Source organism: Botryllus schlosseri, chromosome 14 (genome assembly GCF_051294905.1).
Source record: "Botryllus schlosseri isolate E-star chromosome 14, Bs_hap1, whole genome shotgun sequence".
Classification (NCBI taxonomy): domain Eukaryota; kingdom Metazoa; phylum Chordata; class Ascidiacea; order Stolidobranchia; family Styelidae; genus Botryllus; species Botryllus schlosseri.
In genome coordinates, this window is record NC_137249.1 from 4,955,730 (window position 1) to 4,979,459 (window position 23,730).

At 39.4% G+C, this 23,730-nt stretch overlaps 1 protein-coding gene across 1 annotated transcript; it reads right to left on the minus strand.

Annotated features, from left to right (window-relative positions):
* Positions 1-9,482: 9,482 nt before the first annotated feature.
* On the minus strand, positions 9,483-12,729 carry LOC145456228 (mediator of RNA polymerase II transcription subunit 20-like). Its single transcript, XM_080334304.1, has 4 exons — positions 12,561-12,729; positions 11,745-11,884; positions 11,028-11,278; positions 9,483-9,977 (listed from the first exon to the last, which is right to left on the minus strand). The coding sequence occupies exons 1-4, from the start codon at positions 12,572-12,574 to the stop codon at positions 9,780-9,782; spliced, it is 603 nt and encodes a 200-aa protein (XP_080190430.1). The 5' UTR covers positions 12,575-12,729; the 3' UTR covers positions 9,483-9,779.
* Positions 12,730-23,730: the final 11,001 nt, after the last annotated feature.

Genomic DNA, 23,730 nt, shown 5'->3' on the forward strand with positions numbered 1-23,730 from the left:
TTTCGCTTGGCTGCTCATCGAAAAAAATATCATTGACATTCGTCCTTAAGATAAAATTGTTCTGTCAGTTCCACGTTCGATTTATTAGTAATTTTGATCAGTTCAATACACCACAAAAATTGCGATGCAATGAAATGATAGGAAGATGTCAAAACGACTTGGAGTAGTATTTGAAATCAAACACCCACCTTAGCCTAGTCTAGGCGATGTGGAGAAGAGGCATGCACTGCACACTGAATGAAAAATAAAAGAAGAAATATAGAAAAGCAAGAGACAAAAATGAGGTAGCATGTCACGGAAGGCGAGATCGATAGGTCAGGTTGCGGTCCGGTAATCCCAATGATATATCATATCATATATCATTGGGTAATCCTGAGGAGGGACTAGTATTCATTTTGGTAGAAATTGCTTGTATTTCGACTTGAATGTGGACAACTGGACATGCGATCGTCGACTATCGGATAGCCGACCAGTGTGCCAAAACTGATCCGCAAATCCTAATACGCACGTTGGTATTTAATAAATTATTCACCGCCATCGACGCGGGACAATCCTGCTTGAATCTCGACAGGAGCACGTTTCGGCGTGTGGAGTGTTTATCTGGGGTGGTCCGCACCTACATCGCTGTTCTTGCGACATCTTTACAGGACAAAAAGAAGAATACAAGGAAAGCGAATGAGATTTGCAACTAATAGCGTTTGAAAATAGAGACATGCGAAAGATCGAGGTGGGTCAGCACTCGAGATTACCTACAATCTTTTCATCGTCAACCAACCAATCAGTTTTATAAATATTTTCATCATTTCTAAACACCACAATACTCCGATTCAATGAAAAGATAGCTAGGTGTCTAAACGACTTGTAGTAGTCTTCGAGATCAAACACCCAAATCGGGTGGTGTTTTGAAAGGATGAAATGATTAAAAACAAACTCAACTGACTGCACTTTCATAAATAGGGCCTACTCGTCAGCGCTCGAACGTGGCATCATATTTTTCTCAATTGTTCTTTTATGTTATCTTCAAATTCTATTCATTCAGTGTACACTGTGCAGTGCATGCTTCTTCTATGCTTGTACCAGAGTGTACTCTGCTCTCAGTGTACACTCTTGCTTCAACACTATTAATATCATCCTGATCGATATATCCGATGCGCATGCGCGGCGCGTATATTCATGTCATCATCCCGGCTTTTCAGCTAGACCCGCTCGACCGGCCGACAAGACTCATGCATGGGTTGAAAAGTATAGCCTAGTAGCTTTAAAATATAGTTTGGGACTGCACTGCACATTTTAGACCAGTGCTCTTCAACCGGGGTGGTCGTACACCCTAGGGTGTACCGGAATTTGCAAAGGGTGTACCACTCGGATGGGGTGTACAGGGGTGTACCAGATCCGAGTAACAATGAGCCGATGGCTAGCTATCACAAATGCAGGTTTATAGGTCAGTACAGACGGGTTGACGCACAGGTTAACGAGCAATATGGTACAATGTTATCTCAAGTGTAATACTGTACACCGCTTGATTGTGATGTCATAAGCAAATATTTCTTCTCTTCATTTAGCCGTCGGCAATAGACCAATGGTTCCGTTTGGTGTTGCAAAGTATGCAGTTAACAAACATGTTTTCAGCTAGTCATTTGTATTTTAGGGATTTTTGAGGAAACCGCCGCGATTGCTCAGACTTTTTGAATCTGTGCTTCCTACCCGACGCTAATAAATACCGCAATGCACATAAATGAAGTGACGTAGCCAGCCAGGGTCGAAACAGCTTCCATATTGAAATCGAAACCCTTTTGTTTTAAAATGCCGACTGTATGTCCAATCTTTCGCCACACATTTGCAATTTAGTATTTTGTTATAAGTGATGTAAATTAACGATAATGGACTGTGTATAGCGGCATACGATCTGAGGTTACTGACATCTCTTGCAGCCCATGTGCTACTATCGACTCTGTGTGGTGTGTGGCAGGCATGATGCGCAGTAGGCTGGTGCGCCTGCTATCATCGCTGATCTGAATTACCGCTTCTGCAGCACTAGCTTTACCTACTCTCCCCCCAATACTGTTACATTTAGGTTGATTATCGTTCGTTATATCATGCTGTTTTTGCTCTGACACGAAATAAATTCCAATTTGCGTAGGGTTACCATACGTCCTCTTTTAAGAGGATTTGTCTTCTTTTTTGACTTCTTTGAAAGTGTCCTCGGAGGACGCCCTTTTGTCCCCTTTTTTTGAGATTTTGTCCTCTTTTTTGAAAATTCAGGTCAGATTTAGTGCAAATTGCGAGTGATATGCCGTAAATCAGCACAGAAGTGACGCTCCGGCGGGTATTTCGGAGTGAAAAACTGTGATTTTAGCTCTGAGTGAAACGTTGACCTTTTTTTAGTCATGCACCTAGCAATGCGGAGAGAAAAACGGTATTTTGAGCTCTGAGCGGAAAGACGACCTTTTATTTCAGTCAACCGATCACCAAGTGGGAAAAATTCACCGGTTTTTTAGAATTCTTTTCCGGTTTTGCAAGTCTCAAATTTCCGAAAAAGTGTCCTCTTTTTAGATTTCCAAAATATGGTAAGCCTAAATTTGCGTGGCGGGCTGCCTAACTGGCTGCAACTCTGTGACCAAATACTATTTTATTCAAACCCAATTTTTTTGACGGCAATAACTCCGCTTCTATTGGTCGGAATTGAACCAAATTTTAAGAACATAGTTTTTATAGACAACCTAATACTTTCATGGGGTGAACAGAAAAATTTCAAATTTTTCGGTATTTATTTTTGTATAGTAAATAGAAACTTTCCTCTCCCGTAGCGAGGCGGCTACTAGTTGGAGTTGAACCAAATTTGGTGTGTAGGCTTAAGTTAGGTAACCTAACAATTTTATCAAGTAGCCAGTACGATTTGAGAAAAATAGTCATGTTTGAAGACCCCTAATGAACAGGGGTGTACGAGTTTTGAGCAAACGTTAAAAGGGTGTACCACGTCGAAAAAGGTTGAAGAGCACTGTTTTAGACTTTTCAAGGCTAATAACTATATAGAGCCCGAGGGATACCGAATGCTACATCTTCACTGACAACCCGGATATATTCAGTAGATATGGCATCTAACAGTTCCGAAAAATACTACATAGCACTTATTGAACCAGCTTTACTGCTGCAGGTATTTCGATGCTTGTACAATGTACATGAAATAAACTAGAATGGTTGCATCTATTCTGAACACTAAAGAGATAGATCAATATTCCTAGTCTAGCAGTCACAGATTATCTCAGACTCTCCCTACGCCATGTTGTTTAGTCACAAAATTTGACGATATTTTTTACCTCTAACAGCCGATACTGATATTGTTTTCAAAGTTTGATATCAACCTGACATTACCAGCAAACGGATAAATTGGCCGGGCTGTTTGAGTCAGTGTACCAGTTTGACTCGAGTGCGATCAGACTAGTTGACCTTCACGGTCGTATCGATCATTCCTATTTGATACCGAATACTGTGCATGCATATTTTCTGTACCACCATCATTGCCGTCTGTTTTCTATGTCTTTGGGTGTAAATAAAGACTCTCTCTCTATTGTAACACCCACCCCATCCGGAAAGCTAAAAATCGCCAGAAGCAGTTCACTTGCTCACCAGCTCGCAAAATTTAATATATGGTAACAAAAACGAATCTGAAACATGATTTGAACCACAACGAATGAGGAAAAACTTGAAAATATGCCCAAAATTAGTCGAAATAGTCGTGCACGCCGGCGTTTTTAAGTATATTATCTAAAACTTGCTTTTCCAGTTTTAAAAAGTGTCCCATGTCTATGCCTTCCGCTGCCAACTTTCGAGAAACAGTGCAGAGTGCATCAAGAACCTTCACATTGGGAGGAAGCATGTCCGAGGTCTCACGATCGATGACCTTGGGTTTATTATCATCGAAATTACATAATGTAGATTTGGGAGTATGGACATTTGTTTGAACATCATATTTTCGTTGAGGGGCCTTCTCAATCTTATGATTTTCAGAGGTATTTTGAGAGCCTAGCACCTCTCCAGCATCTGTGATAACATCTGGACAGGGAGTATTTGTTCCTACTGATTTGGAGCGGACATGGTTTGCTTTGAATCTCTGGGACGTTTCTTCAGAAGTATTTTGAGAGCCTGGCACCTCTGCGGTAACATCTCGACAGGGAGTATTTGTTCTTACTGATTTGGAGCGGACATGGTTTGCTTTGAATCCCTGGGACGTTTCTTCAGAAGTATTTTGAGAGCCTGGCACCTCTGAGGTAACATCTCGACAGGGAGTATTTGTTCTTACTGATTTGGAGCGGACATGGTTTGCTTTGAATCCCTGGGACGTTTCTTCAGAAGTATTTTGAGAGCCTGGCACCTCTGCGGTAACATCTCGACAGGGAGTATTTGTTCTTACTGATTTGGAGCGGACATGGTTTGCTTTGAATCCCTGGGACGTTCGACGCGTCAAAACCACTGTATTTACGCCTGTAGGTGAACGTGGCGAGAGTTTGATGCGTTTTGCCGGCGGTCCTGTATGTCGCCATTTTTCAAAATCAGGTACTTCGACCCGTAGGTTTTTCTTGCAGGCGTGCAAACCGCAGCGTGTTCTCCATTGCTTCACCCAATCCAGACTTAGATGTGTACCCTTGAAACCTTTTGCAAAATATTGTGCTTTCTCCAATAAAGTGTGATTATCCACATCAGATTTTTCAAGTCTAGATATATTGTACCAAGTGAGTAAATACACATCCAAATTGTCATATCTGTTCGCTGCCAGTAAATTCAACCGGTGTTCCCAAATACCTGCGACTGTCTCTTGAGAAATTCCGTAAAACAGAGCGATTTCAGAGTATGTTTTCTCTTTCTTGTAAAGTTCCTTTAGAACATGAGTGCATTCGTACAGCGACGTCATTTGTAAAGTCTGTAGTGTTTTCCGCGTCATTCTTTCTCTTTTAGCGATGCGAGCCACATCTGACCTTCGAATTTTAAAATTACTGGCAATGTCATTAAAGTTAACTTTTTTTTCCATCTCTTCCTTAATAACAGCCAGGTCAGATGGCGACAAAATTACTGTGTCCTGCAAACCAAACTTTTCCTTCCAACAATTTGGGAAATCGTCAGGTGGTTCGTAATCGTCATAACATAGTATTTCCGCAAAATGACGCGCCATTTCCAGTAGAGCTCCAGCACAAACGACCTGTCCCGCAGATGCGGGACCGTTGTACCACGCCAACAGCGCGCGATCGAGATCGGAAATTTGTTGTTTGCTATGGATTTTAGTCCCAAAATTGCAAAGTTCAAGTTTCTCCTGCAAAAGCATCCTGGCGCATTCTCCGTTTTTCAAATTGGCACCGACTGAGGATGGAACGATAGGATTACTGTCTTGTGACGTATATTTGGTCGATATAACTTTGAGTGTCTCACTTTTCGTATTCTTGGACTTGTTGGTTTTCGTTTTAGGACTAACTACAACCTTGCCATGAAAAAGTCCGTATTTAATTGTCGGGCCGCCCACAATTGAAGGAATTTTGTGACGTTTCCGCCAAATATTGAACCACTTCTTTGGAGGATAAAAATCACCGTAATTTAAATATCCTACGAATTCACTCACTTTTTCTTCAAGTCGTGTGTGGTCAATGCAAACTTGTGTGCGTTTTATTTTATTAAACCAAGTCAATAACGCATCGTCGATTATCGCAAGCCGTTTCTCTGATCTGAGTTTGTCACGGACGTTCCATTCGCAAGTTTTCTGACGATCTTTTGTCAAGCAAGCGGCACAGCTCAAATCGCTATCGGAGATTTCGAGAAAGGAAGAATTTGGTTTCTCGCTCTCAATTACTTCTGTCATTTGAGACGGTCGAGGACAGGCTAAACTGATTCCGTGGCGTTTGCGCCAACGTTGATACCAACCCTTTTTCAGATTCAACCCATCCAACTTCATATCTTTGATGAGTTTCTCTGTCTCAAGCTTCAACGTTTTGATATCAGGACGAATGTTTTTGCCATGCTTGGCGCCATTGTACCATGACCATAAAGCATCACCGAGCTGTTTATGATGATCGCTCGAAATGTGAGAGTTTGATGCCATTTTTTTTTTCGACTTCAACTTGCATACCGGTCTTTTTTTTCTTGAGACTTTGTCGGGCGGTTTCTTGGAGGGCATCTCGCGCTTAACAGCCATAGATATTATCCAAACGTAAACGAATACTTGATAAGGTATCTTACAATGTCAAATATATATTACCATTTCCGGCAGCTGACCTGATAGAAAAAACAATTACAGTTACTCAGTCATACGACAGTGAAGGAATACCGTACATTGCATTGTCACAGTGATGTTCATTGACCAATCTATGGTCAGCATGCCAACAAGCACCAGGCCGTTCTGTTGCAAGGGTGTATTAGGAGTAAACTTGTGATTCGAGTCAGTTGAACACAAACTACTGGGGTACACAAATTGATAAGAACAAAAAATTCAAAGCCAGTCTGTAGCGAAGGAATCAGAAAGGAAAATTCTTTCATGATAGTAGAGAGCACTCACTTCAGTCTGATATGAAAATACATTATGAAAAGATGAAAGTAACAAAATAATGTCATTTATCAAGATGATAAATGAGAAGAAAGAACAAAGAAACTACCAATCGCAGTAACTAACTAACCAATCTAGCAACTTTAGATTACAGATGAGGTAAATGCAAAACAGTGATTGAGGTAAATGCAAAACAGTGATAAGTTAAGCAGCAGTGGATTACTTTGTTCAAGGTTCATTGCCATGCTACGTGCCACCAGACTTGAACAGAAAGAACGATTTCAGCTTTTATAAATTTGATTAGAATTATAGCTATACACTTATACAGTTTCTCCAAATTACATTGAATTAGAATTATAGCTACACAGGGATTTCCAAATCAGATCAGAATTCACATATACTTGGAAATTGAATCAAGTTCAGTTCATATCAAATTAGAGTTCACCCTCAAAAGCATGAAGATGGAAAATGTCTGTATAGTATAGTAAACTTGGCTTGTTTCACACTGCACAGTTCTCCCGCAACATTCTCAGGATAACAATGAGATGATGATTGAATAAGAATTAGAGTACTGAAACATTTCACAAATTAGATTATACCAACATTTTGCTCAAATTACTCCGTTATTAGACAACTAGAATTATCTGCCGTGGAAAAATCTAGTATGATTGTGGAGTACGGCAATTAAACAATACAGTGTGTGGTATAGCTGATCCTCCCTCGGCAAATGTAGGAACGGTACATTTGTAGAATTCAAGAATCCTGAAAAGGAATACGCCACACAACACCGGATCAAGTGCAAAAACACGGAGAACGGTTTGTGATCACACTGTGACGTACATCGCACAACGATAGCATATAGTATATTTACAGAATGCTTACATATGTAGGTTAGTAATCTACAGTAGAGTATGTTATAACCAAGCATGTGCGGCGACCAGCGTGGCTCCCTCGCCAACACTTCGTTTTATGAAATCACTGAACCGAACTACCAGTCAACCATAGATAATCATTATATTGAAATATTCATCAAATCCACAACATGCGATATAATAAAAAGGTAGCAGGAAGCTGAAATGGCTTGCAGTAGTCTTTTAATCCAACACACACCTGGGCCTATGACCTAGGCAATGTAAATAAGGCATGCACACTGGATCAAAAGAAATAAAGGAAACGACGAAGATGAATGCGACATGTGTCGGCAAGGGAGGTCGATATGTCAGCTTCAGGATTACCGGACAACGACCTAACATCGACCTCACCTTCCGCCACATGCCACCTTATTTTGTAGCTTGCGTCTTATATTATCTGCATTACTTTTCATTCAGTGTGCAAGTGCATGCCTCTTCTTTACTTCGCCTAGGCCAAGGTGGGTGTCTGATTATAGATTATTAACCCTCCAAGTTGTTTCGACACCTTCCTATGTTTTCATTGTACCGCAGTTTGTGGTGTTTTTGAAACGATTAAAATATTAATAGTGGTTGATTGTGGTCTGGTAATCTTGAGGTCTGATTAGTATTTAAAGTTCAAAGCTAAATACAATCGTGTCATGTCATGTACACCATCTCTAATTACTATGGTTCAATAACTAACTAACTAACTAACTAGTTCCTGTTGTATTTTATCACTGTTATAAATATATCTTCCCCGAAATAGCGATGATGCCAAGAAGAAGCCCAGATGACACCAGGATCGATCAATAAATGGATAATCGTCAGATTATATTTTCATCTGTCAAAGACATACACACAATGTACAATGCGGTATACAAGACACATGATGAGACGTAATGAACAGATAGGGGGGTGCCGAACGACCAACCATGCAGTTGGGGTCCATCAAACTGGCATCCACCTCGACCTAGTGCCCGATTACACAGTCTTCTTCGATCAGTATCAGTTTATAAATATTTTCTTCATTTCAAAACACCACAAAACTGCGATACCATGAAAGATAGGAAGGTGTCGAAACGACTTGTAGTAGTCAGACACCCACCTTGGCCTAGGCCAGTGGTTCTCAACCTTTTTTTGGACACGCCCCCCTTTTTGATGGTGAAAAATTTCGCGCCCCCCTTATCGTCATATCACAAAATCCCACTAGGATGCTAGCAAACTCAACAGATTGTTTGGTGGTATGGAAGGTTATGAATGTTTATGAGAGAGTGAAAAATATGAAATTGGTTCTATATAGAGAAACATGTGTGCATTGGAGGTAAATCGCGCGATGCGCGAAATATTTTTTCAGGTGACCGCTTCTTCGCGCCCCCTTCAGATGTTTCACGCCCCCCAGGTTGAGAACCCCTGGCCTAGGCGAAGTAGAGAAGAGGCGTGCTGCACACTGAATGAAAAGTGAAGCAGAGAATATAAAAGGCAACCGATAAAATGAGGTGGCATATGACGGAAGGCGAGATCGATATGTTATTCTTTCTTCGTCGGCTTTTTTAGGATCCATTTCTTGCTCATTATCGGGTCTTTTCTTGGCCTTGAGAACGGCGACACCCCAGAATAACCTCCTGCGGCGGGAGTCAATACCGAGCCGCTGACACTTACCACTACGCTATACCCCCACATTTAGATAGAGTCTAGGACGGGGTGATTCTGCTACCATCACTCAGTGTGCGGTGGGCTGCAAACACATTGTTTCCTCTTCCGAATTGCCACGATGGAATTATGCGACTCGCAACTGCGTTCGTTAGTATCGGACACCTTTCTGTAGATGGTGTTCGGGGATCTAGCGTTGAAAATCGACAGCAACGATAATTTCCGAATTTGTCATGCAATATCTCTGAAGAGACGTCACACAATGATGAAATCAGACACAAGCAACTTTCTATAATGTACTTTTCATTTCACTACTTGTACCTGGATTTACTATTTAACAACGCCTGCACAGTGCACACGTATCGAATCACTCCCTGATCTTTAAGATCTAACGGCGATAATTTATAAAATGAAGCTTTGTGTTTTCTGCTCTGCCAATAAAATGTATATTGCGACTTGTACAAATTAACCAATGCAAAAATATAATGGCAGATGGAGTATTTCAATAGCTATAATAAAAGCTGGCCACTGGGCAGCATAGCTTGTAGTTCCATTGATGTGGTGGATCACAGAATTCAGAATGTTCCACTTTTACGACAGCAACTTCGTGCGACCTTCCGAGGCATTACCCCCCACACCAAAGGACTCTTGACATCCATATTTCAACCCATAGAATGTGGAGCCAATACCCACGCAATGACATATGTGTGCCTTCAAACAGACATCTTTCTGAAATTATTGAAAAGTTCTATATACTGAAGTGCAGTGTGTTCAGCGGTATAGACATCAGATGGTTTCATTTGTTGCAGAAGTTTCGATTCCGTCAGAACTTGTGCTCCCGATATGGATTGAAATAATTCAGTCAACAGACCCAAGCATTCTTTTGCATAAACACAAGGAGTATATTCAATCTGAAGACAAAAGTTGAGAAAATCTTGAAATAACTCGAAGTAGTGTAGGAGTTGCCATCATCAATATATAACAACCTTAATTGCGCATCATGTGGGTCGAATGTTAAATTTTTTAAAGTAATGGTAGAGATTGGTTTAAGACAGGTTTGATCATTACTGCAGAAGAGTGAAGTACTCAAAACCACTGGAATGACTAAAGCACAGTGTTGGGATCAAGTCACTGCCTTCGAGTCTCTGTAACTTTCGACTCGAGTCAAGTTAAGTCATTAAAAAATTTTTCAAGTCAAGTCACTATTCAAATCACACATATTTTCAGCGTGACTAGAAACAGGCCATCTCTAATTTTAAGATTTAGGTCTATTTCAAATCATAAAATATATTCAGTTTGTGTCGTTTTATCTGAATGTGCCGATGCATACGCAATATGCAGAACTTGTCAAGACTTTGTGCAGTTCCATTTCTAAACTACAAAAACAATGTGAAACATTGTGGTTATTAATGTAAATTGATGAGAATGCTGTCCTCATGGCATGCTCCAATAGTATGTAGCTTAAGTGTAATTGAATGCATGCGTCGTTTATTGCCTGCATGAAGGCTATAAAGGCAGTGACGACCCCATATTTGTGTTGAGGAAACATGATGTGTGAGCGTGTAGAAGAGGTTCGTCATTAAATTTCGTCGCAATCGCAAAGAAAGGACCAAGTTTAGTTCTTAAGCATCAGACTGAAAATTATTATACATGTTTATATATTGTAATGATATTTTAATGCCAGTCAAGTTCATCATGTCCACGGTTAATGCAGAAGTCTGCGATATCGCTGCTGTTGGAATTGAAAATGGTATCCAGTAAATAAAGGATTGGTATTGATCGCGTGGCATTGCGAAGTACAATATATTATGACTTGAAAATTTGTCATATGTCGAGTCCAAGTCAAGTTTCAAGAAAACATGACTCAAGTCATCCCAACACAGGTGAGGGAGTAGAAATTGATATATCTACTTAAGAGAATAATTCTTCACCGCAAATCCTCTCCATATGCCGACACATACCTCCATCAATATGCCTCTGGTGTTAGCACCCTGCGTCACAACACCAACTTTGAGAATGAAATCGCTGAGGACGTATCTGTTTCCTCGACACTCAATCCGAGCGGCCTTCCTCTGTTGCCAAAACTGCCTCAGTTTTGCTAGGAAATTGGTGATCATCCCGTCAGTAGTCACGTTGCTCCCATCTTCAAAATGAGCAAACCTGGACAATGGATACTCTGTGTTTTTGATGATATTCAGAAGTTTTCCTGCTTCTGAAAAGAAGGAATATGCGCAGTTTAATATGGGAAAGAACGGACTGACCACCAAACACAGATGAGAAATATAACACAGTCTTGATTCAAATGTAAACTACATCTTTACTTCAAACGATGAAATAGACGTGCAAAAAGCTTCTCTTCTACTGGTTAGGATTGAGTCAAATTTGATGTACAATGTTTTTTGTCGACCTAACAATTTTATCAAATAGACATTGAAAAAAGAAGTTATTTTTGTACGACTCTAATATGCACGGCGTAATTTCATCACCAATAATATTCCTCGAAGTATATTTTCAGCTTCATCCTAACACTGAGGTTAATCCATGATCCTGATAGATCAAATTTGATGCGGAAGAAGGTAACTACAGGCATTTGAAGCAAAACTAAAGTTATTTCCGATCTGCCGTCTAGGCTACAGTATGTACGCTACATATTAAAAGTATCAGAGTGAAATACTCACTTCCATTGATGAATTGGTAAGTGTCGCATTCAACACAGAACACTCCAGACTTGCTTGCTCCTACTTTTTCAAAAGATCTTTGCAAGTCCTCGATCGACTGCTGCACATTTTTGCCGTCTTCAGCATTCCATTGCATTACACTGTAATGGCAACAACAAATATAAATATATTCAGAGATATTTCCAATGTTACAGGTGTACCTGCACATATTATGTATCCTATTTATAAATTATGAACGAGATCACTAGTATTGTTTCAATATCTTGTTTTACAAGACTCTCAACATACATTACATTCATCATCTTGCTTAGGCTACCGCTCACCGCGCATCATTTTTATTACATTTTTTTGGTTCAAGATTCTAATGAGTTGAAATGTCTTGCTGAAGTATATCAATCAAATTCCCACCTACAAATATATACAGTAACAAATGTTGAAAGAGCATACATTCAATGACAAATAGCCTAGAGAGAAAGTAATTTTAAATCAGCATGAGGCAAGCAAGAGGCATTTACAGCAAGGGGTATACAAGCGAAGTCAGTGTGTCAAAATCGATCCGGTAATCAGTATTCATCTCATAGATAGAAGCAGTTTGTATTTAGACTTGAATGAAGGTGGTTATATTACAATAGTACATTAAAATGAACCATGTCGTTAATTCATTGCTTCATAGATATTAAGCTTCTTGGGCAAGAATCAGAAGGTGAGGACACTTGGTTTCTTCAGTAAGCCTATAGAACCGTGCCACAAACCTTAGTGGTATCGTGAGAAATCAAGAAGAAAAAAACATGAATAATAGTATAGTCCAAAGCTCACCATGAAACTCCCATATCTGATATACCGCGACCTGTTTGAGAAGAGATTTCTTGGATCCTTGGTTCGACGTTTGAGTTCTACCAGATTCACTGCCAGCACCGTTACAAAATGTACAAGTCTTCAACGTCCGGAGCTATAAGGATTGCAGAGACCTCTTGCAGACGCGGGCCTGCTACTGAAGTGGTCCTGGCGGAATTCTAGTGGAATCTTCGCTCTAACGTGAAACACCACGAATGATCATGTAAATCACTATTTCTGGGATTAACCCCGAGCGTATCGTGCAATCAGGAAATATCGACTACGGTTGAATTTTTTCTTTATTCGGGTCTAATTTGGAAAAAAAATCAGGATTTCGAGACTTAATTTAATGCAACATCGTCATTAGCTCATTGCTATCTGAAATAAATCGAGGAATAATAGTCGACATGATTCGTAACATATTCTTCGCTATAGCGAAATTATCGAATGCAACCAGAAGCGTCGACTATAATATATCATACTTTCAACGTTGTATTTGAGAGTCGAGCGGACTTGCTAATATTACAACCAATATACCACGGCAAAGTGATTAAATAGTTCTACAATATAAAAACAATTTCAGAGTATAGCGGGTCTTAGTTTATTCAAAATAAGAGCGCAAAGTTGGTCGCATTTGAGGCATACGAATATACCAATTGACACGAAAATACGATACTTTCAGTGTTATATTTGGGAGTCGAGCGGACTTGTTAATGTTACAACTAATATATCACGGCAAAGTGCTTAATTAGTTCTACAATATAAAAGTAATTTCAGAGTATAGCGGGTCTTAGTTTATTCAAAATAAGAGGGCAAAGTAGGTCCGTAACGTCGCATTTCAGGCATACGAATATACCAATTAACACGAAAATACGATACTTTCAGTGTTATATTTGGGAGTCGAGCGGACTTGTTAATGTTACAACTAATATATCACGGAAAAGTGCTTAATTAGTTCTACAATATAAAAGTAATTTCAGAGTATAGCGGGTCTTAGTTTATTCAAAATAAGAGGGCAAAGTAGGTCCGTAACGTCGCATTTCAGGCATACGAATATACCAATTAACACGAAAATACGATACTTTCAGTGTTATATTTGGGAGTCGAGCGGACTTGCTAATATTACAACCAATATACCACGGCAAAGTGATTAAATAGTTCTACAATATAAAAACAATTTCAGAGTATAGCGGGTCTTAGTTTATTCAAAATAAGAGCGCAAAGTTGGTCGCATTTGAGGCATACGAATATACCAATTGACACGAAAATACGATACTTTCAGTGTTATATTTGGGAGTCGAGCGGACTTGTTAATGTTACAACTAATATATCACGGCAAAGTGCTTAATTAGTTCTACAATATAAAAGTAATTTCAGAGTATAGCGGGTCTTAGTTTATTCAAAATAAGAGGGCAAAGTAGGTCCGTAACGTCGCATTTCAGGCATACGAATATACCAATTAACACGAAAATACGATACTTTCAGTGTTATATTTGGGAGTCGAGCGGACTTGTTAATGTTACAACTAATATATCACGGAAAAGTGCTTAATTAGTTCTACAATATAAAAGTAATTTCAGAGTATAGCGGGTCTTAGTTTATTCAAAATAAGAGGGCAAAGTAGGTCCGTAACGTCGCATTTCAGGCATACGAATATACCAATTAACACGAAAATACGATACTTTCAGTGTTATATTTGGGAGTCGAGCGGACTTGTTAATGTTACAACTAATATATCACGGAAAAGTGCTTAATTAGTTCTACAATATAAAAGTAATTTCAGAGTATAGCGGGTCTTAGTTTATTCAAAATAAGAGGGCAAAGTAGGTCCGTAACGTCGCATTTCAGGCATACGAATATACCAATTAACACGAAAATACGATACTTTCAGTGTTATATTTGGGAGTCGAGCGGACTTGTTAATGTTACAACTAATATATCACGGAAAAGTGCTTAATTAGTTCTACAATATAAAAGTAATTTCAGAGTATAGCGGGTCTTAGTTTATTCAAAATAAGAGGGCAAAGTAGGTCCGTAACGTCGCATTTCAGGCATACGAATATACCAATTAACACGAAAATACGATACTTTCAGTGTTATATTTGGGAGTCGAGCGGACTTGTTAATGTTACAACTAATATATCACGGAAAAGTGCTTAATTAGTTCTACAATATAAAAGTAATTTCAGAGTATAGCGGGTCTTAGTTTATTCAAAATAAGAGGGCAAAGTAGGTCCGTAACGTCGCATTTCAGGCATACGAATATACCAATTAACACGAAAATACGATACTTTCAGTGTTATATTTGGGAGTCGAGCGGACTTGTTAATGTTACAACTAATATATCACGGAAAAGTGCTTAATTAGTTCTACAATATAAAAGTAATTTCAGAGTATAGCGGGTCTTAGTTTATTCAAAATAAGAGGGCAAAGTAGGTCCGTAACGTCGCATTTCAGGCATACGAATATACCAATTAACACGAAAATACGATACTTTCAGTGTTATATTTGGGAGTCGAGCGGACTTGTTAATGTTACAACTAATATATCACGGAAAAGTGCTTAATTAGTTCTACAATATAAAAGTAATTTCAGAGTATAGCGGGTCTTAGTTTATTCAAAATAAGAGGGCAAAGTAGGTCCGTAACGTCGCATTTCAGGCATACGAATATACCAATTAACACGAAAATACGATACTTTCAGTGTTATATTTGGGAGTCGAGCGGACTTGTTAATGTTACAACTAATATATCACGGAAAAGTGCTTAATTAGTTCTACAATATAAAAGTAATTTCAGAGTATAGCGGGTCTTAGTTTATTCAAAATAAGAGGGCAAAGTAGGTCCGTAACGTCGCATTTCAGGCATACGAATATACCAATTAACACGAAAATACGATACTTTCAGTGTTATATTTGGGAGTCGAGCGGACTTGTTAATGTTACAACTAATATGTCACGGAAAAGTGCTTAATTAGTTCTACAATATAAAAGTAATTTCAGAGTATAGCGGGTCTTAGTTTATTCAAAATAAGAGGGCAAAGTAGGTCCGTAACGTCGCATTTCAGGCATACGAATATACCAATTGATACGAAAATACCATATATCCAGCGTTATATTTAAGAGTCGAGCGGACTTGTTAATGTTACAACTAATATATCACGGCAAAGTGCTTAATTAGTTCTACAATATAAAAGTAATTTCAGAGTATAGCGGGTCTTAGTTTATTCCAAATAAGAGGGCAAAGTAGGTCCGTAACGTCGCATTTCAGGCATACGAATATACCAATTAACACGAAAATACGATACTTTCAGTGTTATATTTGGGAGTCGAGCGGACTTGTTAATGTTACAACTAATATATCACGGAAAAGTGCTTAATTAGTTCTACATTATAAAAGTAATTTCAGAGTATAGCGGGTCTTAGTTTATTCAAAATAAGAGGGCAAAGTAGGTCCGTAACGTCGCATTTCAGGCATACGAATATACCAATTAACACGAAAATACGATACTTTCAGTGTTATATTTGGGAGTCGAGCGGACTTGTTAATGTTACAACTAATATATCACGGAAAAGTGCTTAATTAGTTCTACAATATAAAAGTAATTTCAGAGTATAGCGGGTCTTAGTTTATTCAAAATAAGAGGGCAAAGTAGGTCCGTAACGTCGCATTTCAGGCATACGAATATACCAATTAACACGAAAATACGATACTTTCAGTGTTATATTTGGGAGTCGAGCGGACTTGTTAATGTTACAACTAATATATCACGGAAAAGTGCTTAATTAGTTCTACAATATAAAAGTAATTTCAGAGTATAGCGGGTCTTAGTTTATTCAAAATAAGAGGGCAAAGTAGGTCCGTAACGTCGCATTTCAGGCATACGAATATACTAATATATCAAACCCTCCCAGTAGAGGTTTCGTTGTTTTGACATATTTCAGGTGACTCTATGAGTATTATGCCCTATAATACTAATATATATTCAACATGAAGCAGAAGAAGCCAAAGTTTGACATAAAAGCTGTAGCATATTCTTTGGCGATTTCACTTGATGCTATTCCTTCTCCACAATCCCCTCTAAAGCGTGCCGTCGTCGCACAAGCATGGAAAATACGAGTCGCATCTCCCAGAAAAATAACGACGGTTTACGATTTGTGGAATAATAGCTCTGACTTCAGGGCCATGGTATTGAAATATTTCCAGGAGCACCATCAGCTAAATACCGACGTACATGAATCTCGAGAGGAGTCTCTCCAAGTACATGCAGCGGAGAGTGGTCTAGAACTTTCGGAAGCGACACGAAATACCCGCGTAGAGGAGAACTCCACGATTGACCAATCAAATCTTGAGCACTGTAAAGACACAGAAGCCGTATATTGTTACTGCAAACGACCGTATCGAGGTGAATTCATGGTACAGTGTGAAGATTGCAAATGTTGGTTTCATCCTACATGCGCCTTTCGACCCGACAGTAAAGAATCGAAATTTGATCATAATCAATGGCGTACTGTATCCTTGCACTGTAGGGTCGACCATAACACAAGCACACAGCGCCCGTTTTATACTCACGCACCTCAGATTGACAATCGTTATGTCGATAAAGAACCAACGCCGCCCACGCCTCTCCTCAATGAGTTTACGGGACAAGATGGAATGTTAAATGCTTGGGATGCATGTGATCATACCAAATCGCTTCCAGAGTCCCACATTACGTCGATTTCTAAACCTGCCGGGCACAGCGAAATTAATGAAACATGGGTGAGTGATTCCGCAATCGAATCTATTGGAGGAATGACAGCGAAGATCTCGGACAAGATCAAAGAACCTGATGAGGTGAACTTACGACGGTTAACTTCAATTACTGCAGAAGAATGGAAAAGAGCCATTCAAAATCGAGGCCAACATCATTTTGCCAACAAATCTCAGTACGCAGAGACACTTATACGGGCGCTTCGGCAAGTATATGATTCATGTGTGCCGATGATAAAAAGTAATTATTTACGTGCTCAAGACAAAGTGACAGAGATTACGACGGAATCTGATCGATATTACGAAGGCAATGTTATACTGTACTGCGGTCATAAAACATGTTGCGAATGTACAGTCACTATCCATGCTCAATTGTACAGTATGGTAAATTCGGCGCAAATCGACTTTCATATAACCGGAGACAGGCATCATCGACATGAATGCACTAAATCAAGAAGAGTCAAAGGCCAACAGCGGCTTCATCTGAAAGAGGAGCTTGATTACAAAACCCCGACTCAAGTGCATCGACATTTATTTGATACATTGTCTGAAAATGAACGATTTTTTGGTTCACATACATTCGCACCTTCGACTGACGTTCTGAAAGACATCAAAAGAGATGGTTGTCCAGTGGTAAAATATTCCAAAAACTGGCTATTCTGCATGGAAAAATTGGTGAAAATATTCACGAATGAGAAGAAAACTAATTTTCTGCGTGCGTGGTCCGCGAATCCCCCAACCGTAACTATGTACAATGACGGGCAGATCAATATCTATAAAGAGCTGTGCCGCGTGGATTTCCTTTTTATCGATGGCTCAGGGGGTGTTTTGCGCAGCAGTAAAGGCTTGGGAAATTTTCAAATCTATGTGCTTTTTGTGCGAAATCCAAGAAAGTGTCGACCGGGAATGCCGGTAGCAAGCTTTCTCACAAGCAAGCATGACGCAATCACAATTGGAAACTTTCTGCGAGACTTCATACGCGATTCTTCGGGTAGAGAGCGATCCACGAAACCTCTAATCATTGTAATAGACGGTAGTAAAGCGGTATGGAATGCAGTTTTGGATGCATTTACTAGAGAAAATAGACTTCAGTATTATTACCGATGCTATCGCATTGTAACTGGCAATGCTACGCAAAATGACATGGAAAAGACATTCGTAATAAATTGCTACAGTCACAGCATGAAAGCTGCATCCATCCTGTGTCGCAAGCACTACAAAAAGGGATTTGTTGCCACTGCAATGTATTGGATCGGTCTGTTACTGTCGCAAGATATGCTATCAAAAATGGACGAGATAATGCGCCATATTTGTATTGTGTTGCTTTCTCCAAAATGTACGCCAGTTGTTAATACCAGCTTTGCGTCTCTGTTATCACTGCAGAGCGAACAGGAGAATCCAACTGATGCTGCTGTAAATGATCTCAATGAGCCAAGCCACGACGAGGATTATTTTTCTGGAATAATTCCCGTAGATAAAAAGCAAGAGTTGCAGTCTCCATTTTATACCCGATACCGCAATCTTGAGAAAGAGTGGGTGTCAGCAACAGCAACTCATTCCAACCTGGAAAGTCAATGTGACGACAACGTCTATTACTCTCCGTCATTTTACACCAAGTTCGTCGAAGTAATCGCTAGTCGACTCGGCGTAACCTCGCGCCTTCTTCTGGGAGACTTATCAAGGCACAGTAGTCCTGAAATTCCTTCAAACCATTACATGAAATTTGCAAATTGGTGGAAACAATTGAAGAAATATCCTGGACGCTCAATCTGCGACGGTACAAGAACGCAAGGTGCAATTGAGCAATTTTTCCGACAGTTGAAGCGAAACTATCTAAACAACAAGCGTGCATCAAATATACCAAAGTTCGTGTGGGACTACGAAGATGCAACGAGAGTAACTGGTAAATCGTTTGCTGATGATTTAGTGAAAGTCAAGTACGGCTCGCGGCCCGTACCGAAACGGAAACTCCAAATATATCATCAAGAAGAACATCCGATAAATAAAAAGCCAAAATTTCTTGAGTCGAAATTCAAGAGACGAAGCCAAAGAAAGGGATATTACGGAACTCCCACGGCCGCCGAAAAAATCAGGGATCGTAACTCAAAATCATTGACACCGGAGGGAAAATTCGCAGAAAAGTTTTGGAAGTCGATACAAGAACACGCCTTGTCGACTGTCGGTACGAAATTGACAGACACAGCGATCAATTCGAAATTCGAAGTCGTTGTGACGTATGCTGATATAATGTCTATTTGCCCCAACCCATCAGAGAAAATGATTCAAAATATTAATGAAATCATGGCAAATGACACTAAACCAGGATGGCTAACAGACGGTATTGTTAATGCATATGTAATCCAGTGTGCGCTCAACGGAAATTCTCAGTTAAATGAAAGTCATTTTGGGTATCTGACAACGGACATGACTCATTTCATACTTTCTGGAAATACGCCTCGAGCAGTTCCAGACACTATTCTTGATGACAATCGGCACTTACGCGAGGTCATACTATTACCAATTCTTATTCGTCGGGATTTCAATCATTTTGCACTTCTCTGTTTTCAAGAAAAGAATAAAATAATCACATTTTTCGATTCCTCTGGTGCCCGTGATACGGAGGAGCAACGCGAGATTTTATCGTCATTTACAGAATACCTTTCTGGTATTTCTAGGGTAGATGTGAACAGCGTGAAGAAGGAATTTTGCGGCGACTTCCTTCAAACCGACTCTTCGTCGTGCGGTGTTTGTGCATGTATGGCGGCGTGGAGCATATGTTCGCAAGACAAGCACCGTACACATTTGCAAAATGACTTCCGTCATAAAATCATTTGGGACCTACGTCAAGATTATCTGACATCATCGCACATTGTGCGAAATGCGGAAGTTGAGTGTGGCATTATATCCCAGATACCTGGACTCGAAAATCTGGGAAATACGTGCTGGTTCAATGCTGTTATGCAAGCATATTCTCATGTCATACGGCAGGGATTGGGGCCACTGGATGAGAGTAGGCAAATTATTGGGGAATTCGCAAATATACTTATCCCCTTGACAAACTTGAAGGCGGTTGAACGTGACTTATTAATGAATGCTGTTAAAATTGCATGTGAGAGAACTAAACTGGAGTTCGGTGAGCAGCACGATTGTTATGAGTTCTATCCAATATCTTCGCTGCCACAAGTATTGGGAGATCTTTGTTGGAAGAACGAATTGAGATACGAGAGGATCATCCACTGCGACGAATGCCAAACGAATGGAACAACAGTCCACCAAGAAAAAATCTTCAACGTGAATTGCGGAGTTGCATCGGTAGCAGAAGCATTTCAGATTTCACAAATCATATGTGAAAAATGTGGTTTCGCGATAAATACTAATGTCAAGTTCACTGAAGTTCCGAATCTAGTGACAGTGCGCCTCAATCGTGTGGACTCTATAGGTAGAAAGTTGGAAAATACCGTGTTTGCCAACCGTAACCTCCACATTCAGGGACCTGATCAAGGTTGGATCGGATATTCGCTCAGGGCTGTGGTTGCACACATCGGATCGGACGGAGACGGTCACAATATCGCATATTTAATCGAGAAGAAATGCTCGGTACGACTGTGCAACGACAAAATTGTAGAATTTGTGGATTCGAAAGAAGCTTTCAATGCCATGTCAAGGAATGGATACCTCTTTATTTATCTCAAAACAATAAAGCGAAGATTACCTCTGCAAAACTCTCGCAATCATGAATATTTCATGAAAAGTCTGCCATTAAAAATGATGGATATCAATGAAGAAACTAAAGCAATCGGTGACACAATATTTCAGGACATCGTAAATGTTTGTCATCTTACATTACACGAGTCGCAAAAGGACGTCCGTAGTCAGCGACATGCCCTTTTTCTCCGAAACAAACACACTGAATTGCAGAAAATGATCGTACCTGTTGGACAAAATGACCTTGAAGAAATCAAAGTCATATTCCAATATATCAAAAACAAGACCTGCATCTTACATGCGAAATGGATCAGGTATTTGGACACAGGAACAGAATACGTCGCATACAACACATTTTCGCGAATAATTTTCAACAAGGCTGTGGTGCGTGAGGACAGTGAGCTCATGAAGAAATTAGAACCAACACACAGCAGCGACAAGTATTTCAAGTTGGTTGTGTTGCAAGAAGTTACTTTGATGTTTCTGTCCATTACTCAGAAGAGGACATACGAAGAAGTTTTGCAGAATCTGAAGGTGCCATATGAATGGCGAAAATAATGAATTATAAGGTACGTTTCTGCAGCTTGTAGCCGCGAAAGAGGGGTGGAAACTTCCACGTATACACAATAGAGATATAACTGTCCTATCCAACACCCCAAGATGACGCGTTTCTGCCTGCTTCGTTGGATTTTATTTTACACAGACGAAAAACGGTTTTCTGAAAGCATTAATACACAGCGAATTAACACAAATTGTTTAGTACCGGATAAATCAATATATACTTACTTGACAGTGTTTCCTTGAGGACAGTTACAAATTTCGAATCAGACTATTCATAATAATTATTTTAGGATCTATAAAAATTGCGATGTAAATACGATTGAATAAGATTGATAGTCGAAATATTAGCAACTGATACAAAGCAGGCAACGAGGGCGAAACTGAACGGCAGTGAACTATATAACAGTTACGTCACAAAGGTCATACAAGGTTTATTGAACCGTGATGTTTATGGCTCTTGAAGTCCGAAATCGCGACTTCACAGCTTTCGTCTCGTATTTTGAGTATACTTTTTTGTTGAATAACTATCCAATTCCATTTCATTGGTAGTTTTGTTAGTTTACTTTTGTTCTGAAATCGCGCAAGACTTTCAAATAGCATGTTGAATGTAAGATATAATCGCATGAACGCGTAGGCCAGAAATAAGTAGGCTATTTACCATCAAATTTTAGTTTCGTATACTTTAAATACACAATGACTCATTAGACCATACCTGGACATTTTAAGGTCCGCGAAAAGTTGATTGGAAAATGTGAATGCGTGGACTAACACTATATAGTCTACATTACATTACGTAGCCTACGTACATCGCATGCATATACTCCAGATTCAAACTAAAGCCAATATAAAAAGGTATGCCGTAACAAATAAAGTCGCAACTCACTCTTTCTATAGTTCAAACCATGTTTTTTTTTAAATTTCCATTGTTACATTCAGAATTATACGCCGCGTGCTTTATATTTCGCGTCGTGCGAGAATTTCATGAAAACAGAAGTGGAGGCTGAAGACCGACATTTTGCAGAGATTTGTGCCTCGACATCTTCCTGTCTATTCATTGTATCGCATTTTTTGTGGAGTATTGAATTGATAAAATTGCTAATAAACCAATGATTATAAATATTGTAGCCTACTCAAGTATAAACGCATTCTTTTAGTTTGTGGGAGCAAGTTGCCGTGGTTAAGGCATATAAGTTGAGTCGGCATTATGAGAAAAACTGCTAGTGAAATACAGACACTCGGGTGAGAGAGAGCAGGAATTTCGGATGACTTAGCAAACCAGGCTTATTTTACCAAACTGCACACACCTCGGAATGCAGCGACCACGACCAAGAATAATGACACTGAATATATAGTATTTTTTGCTAAAATAACCTCACTTTATTACCTAATATTCAACGTTTGATTCAACAAAGTATTTTCTGCATCACATTTGACCCCTCGTGAGAAATAATTTCACACCCCAGCTCTGACTGGAAGTAATTTTGTGCTAAAGAACTATCCAATACCGATTCCTGGGTGGTTTCATTGTGATATTTGAAGACGTGTCAGACTTCTAAGTAAAATATTGAAAGTAAGCTACTATTCCTATGGACGCGTAAGCCTAAAATAATAAGTATTTAGACCAAAAATATTGACGAGCTTTTTGTAGGCAGAGACGAGACGACAGATTTCGCATACTCGGAAAGGGTCGTTTACTCTTTCATTTATCAAAATACACCAGCCAACGCTGTGTCAACAAAACGAGTTCGCGTATCATCTAAAAATAGTACATTGAACGCTCTCGTAGTATTCGACATTCCATGCTGTTGACGTCATATTTTGTGATACGATTGTTGATATACGATGCTCATGTGAATTCTCTACTAGTTGATGACGATCACCCCTGACGAGTTTCGGCCGAAAATATTCGGGTACATTTCAATATGACTATGCTAATCAATTGTACATTGATGTTCTGTACCTCCAAGGAGCTGTACAATCGAATAATATATTCATATTGAAATATACCCGAATATTTCAGCTGACACTGGTCAGGGGTAATCGTCAACAACTTTTCCAGATTAGATTAGAATTAGATTACTGGCATTTCGCTCTAATTTAATGAAATCAGACAACTATAATTATCTAGTTGTCCA

Coding starts and splice junctions, on each gene's coding strand:
- LOC145456228 (XM_080334304.1), bottom strand. Junction 11,279..11,744: donor TTACCAATTCATCAATGGAA/GTGAGTATTTCA, acceptor CCTTCTTTTCAG/AAGCAGGAAAACTTCTGAAT. Junction 9,978..11,027: donor CCAGAGGCATATTGATGGAG/GTATGTGTCGGC, acceptor TTTTGTCTTCAG/ATTGAATATACTCCTTGTGT.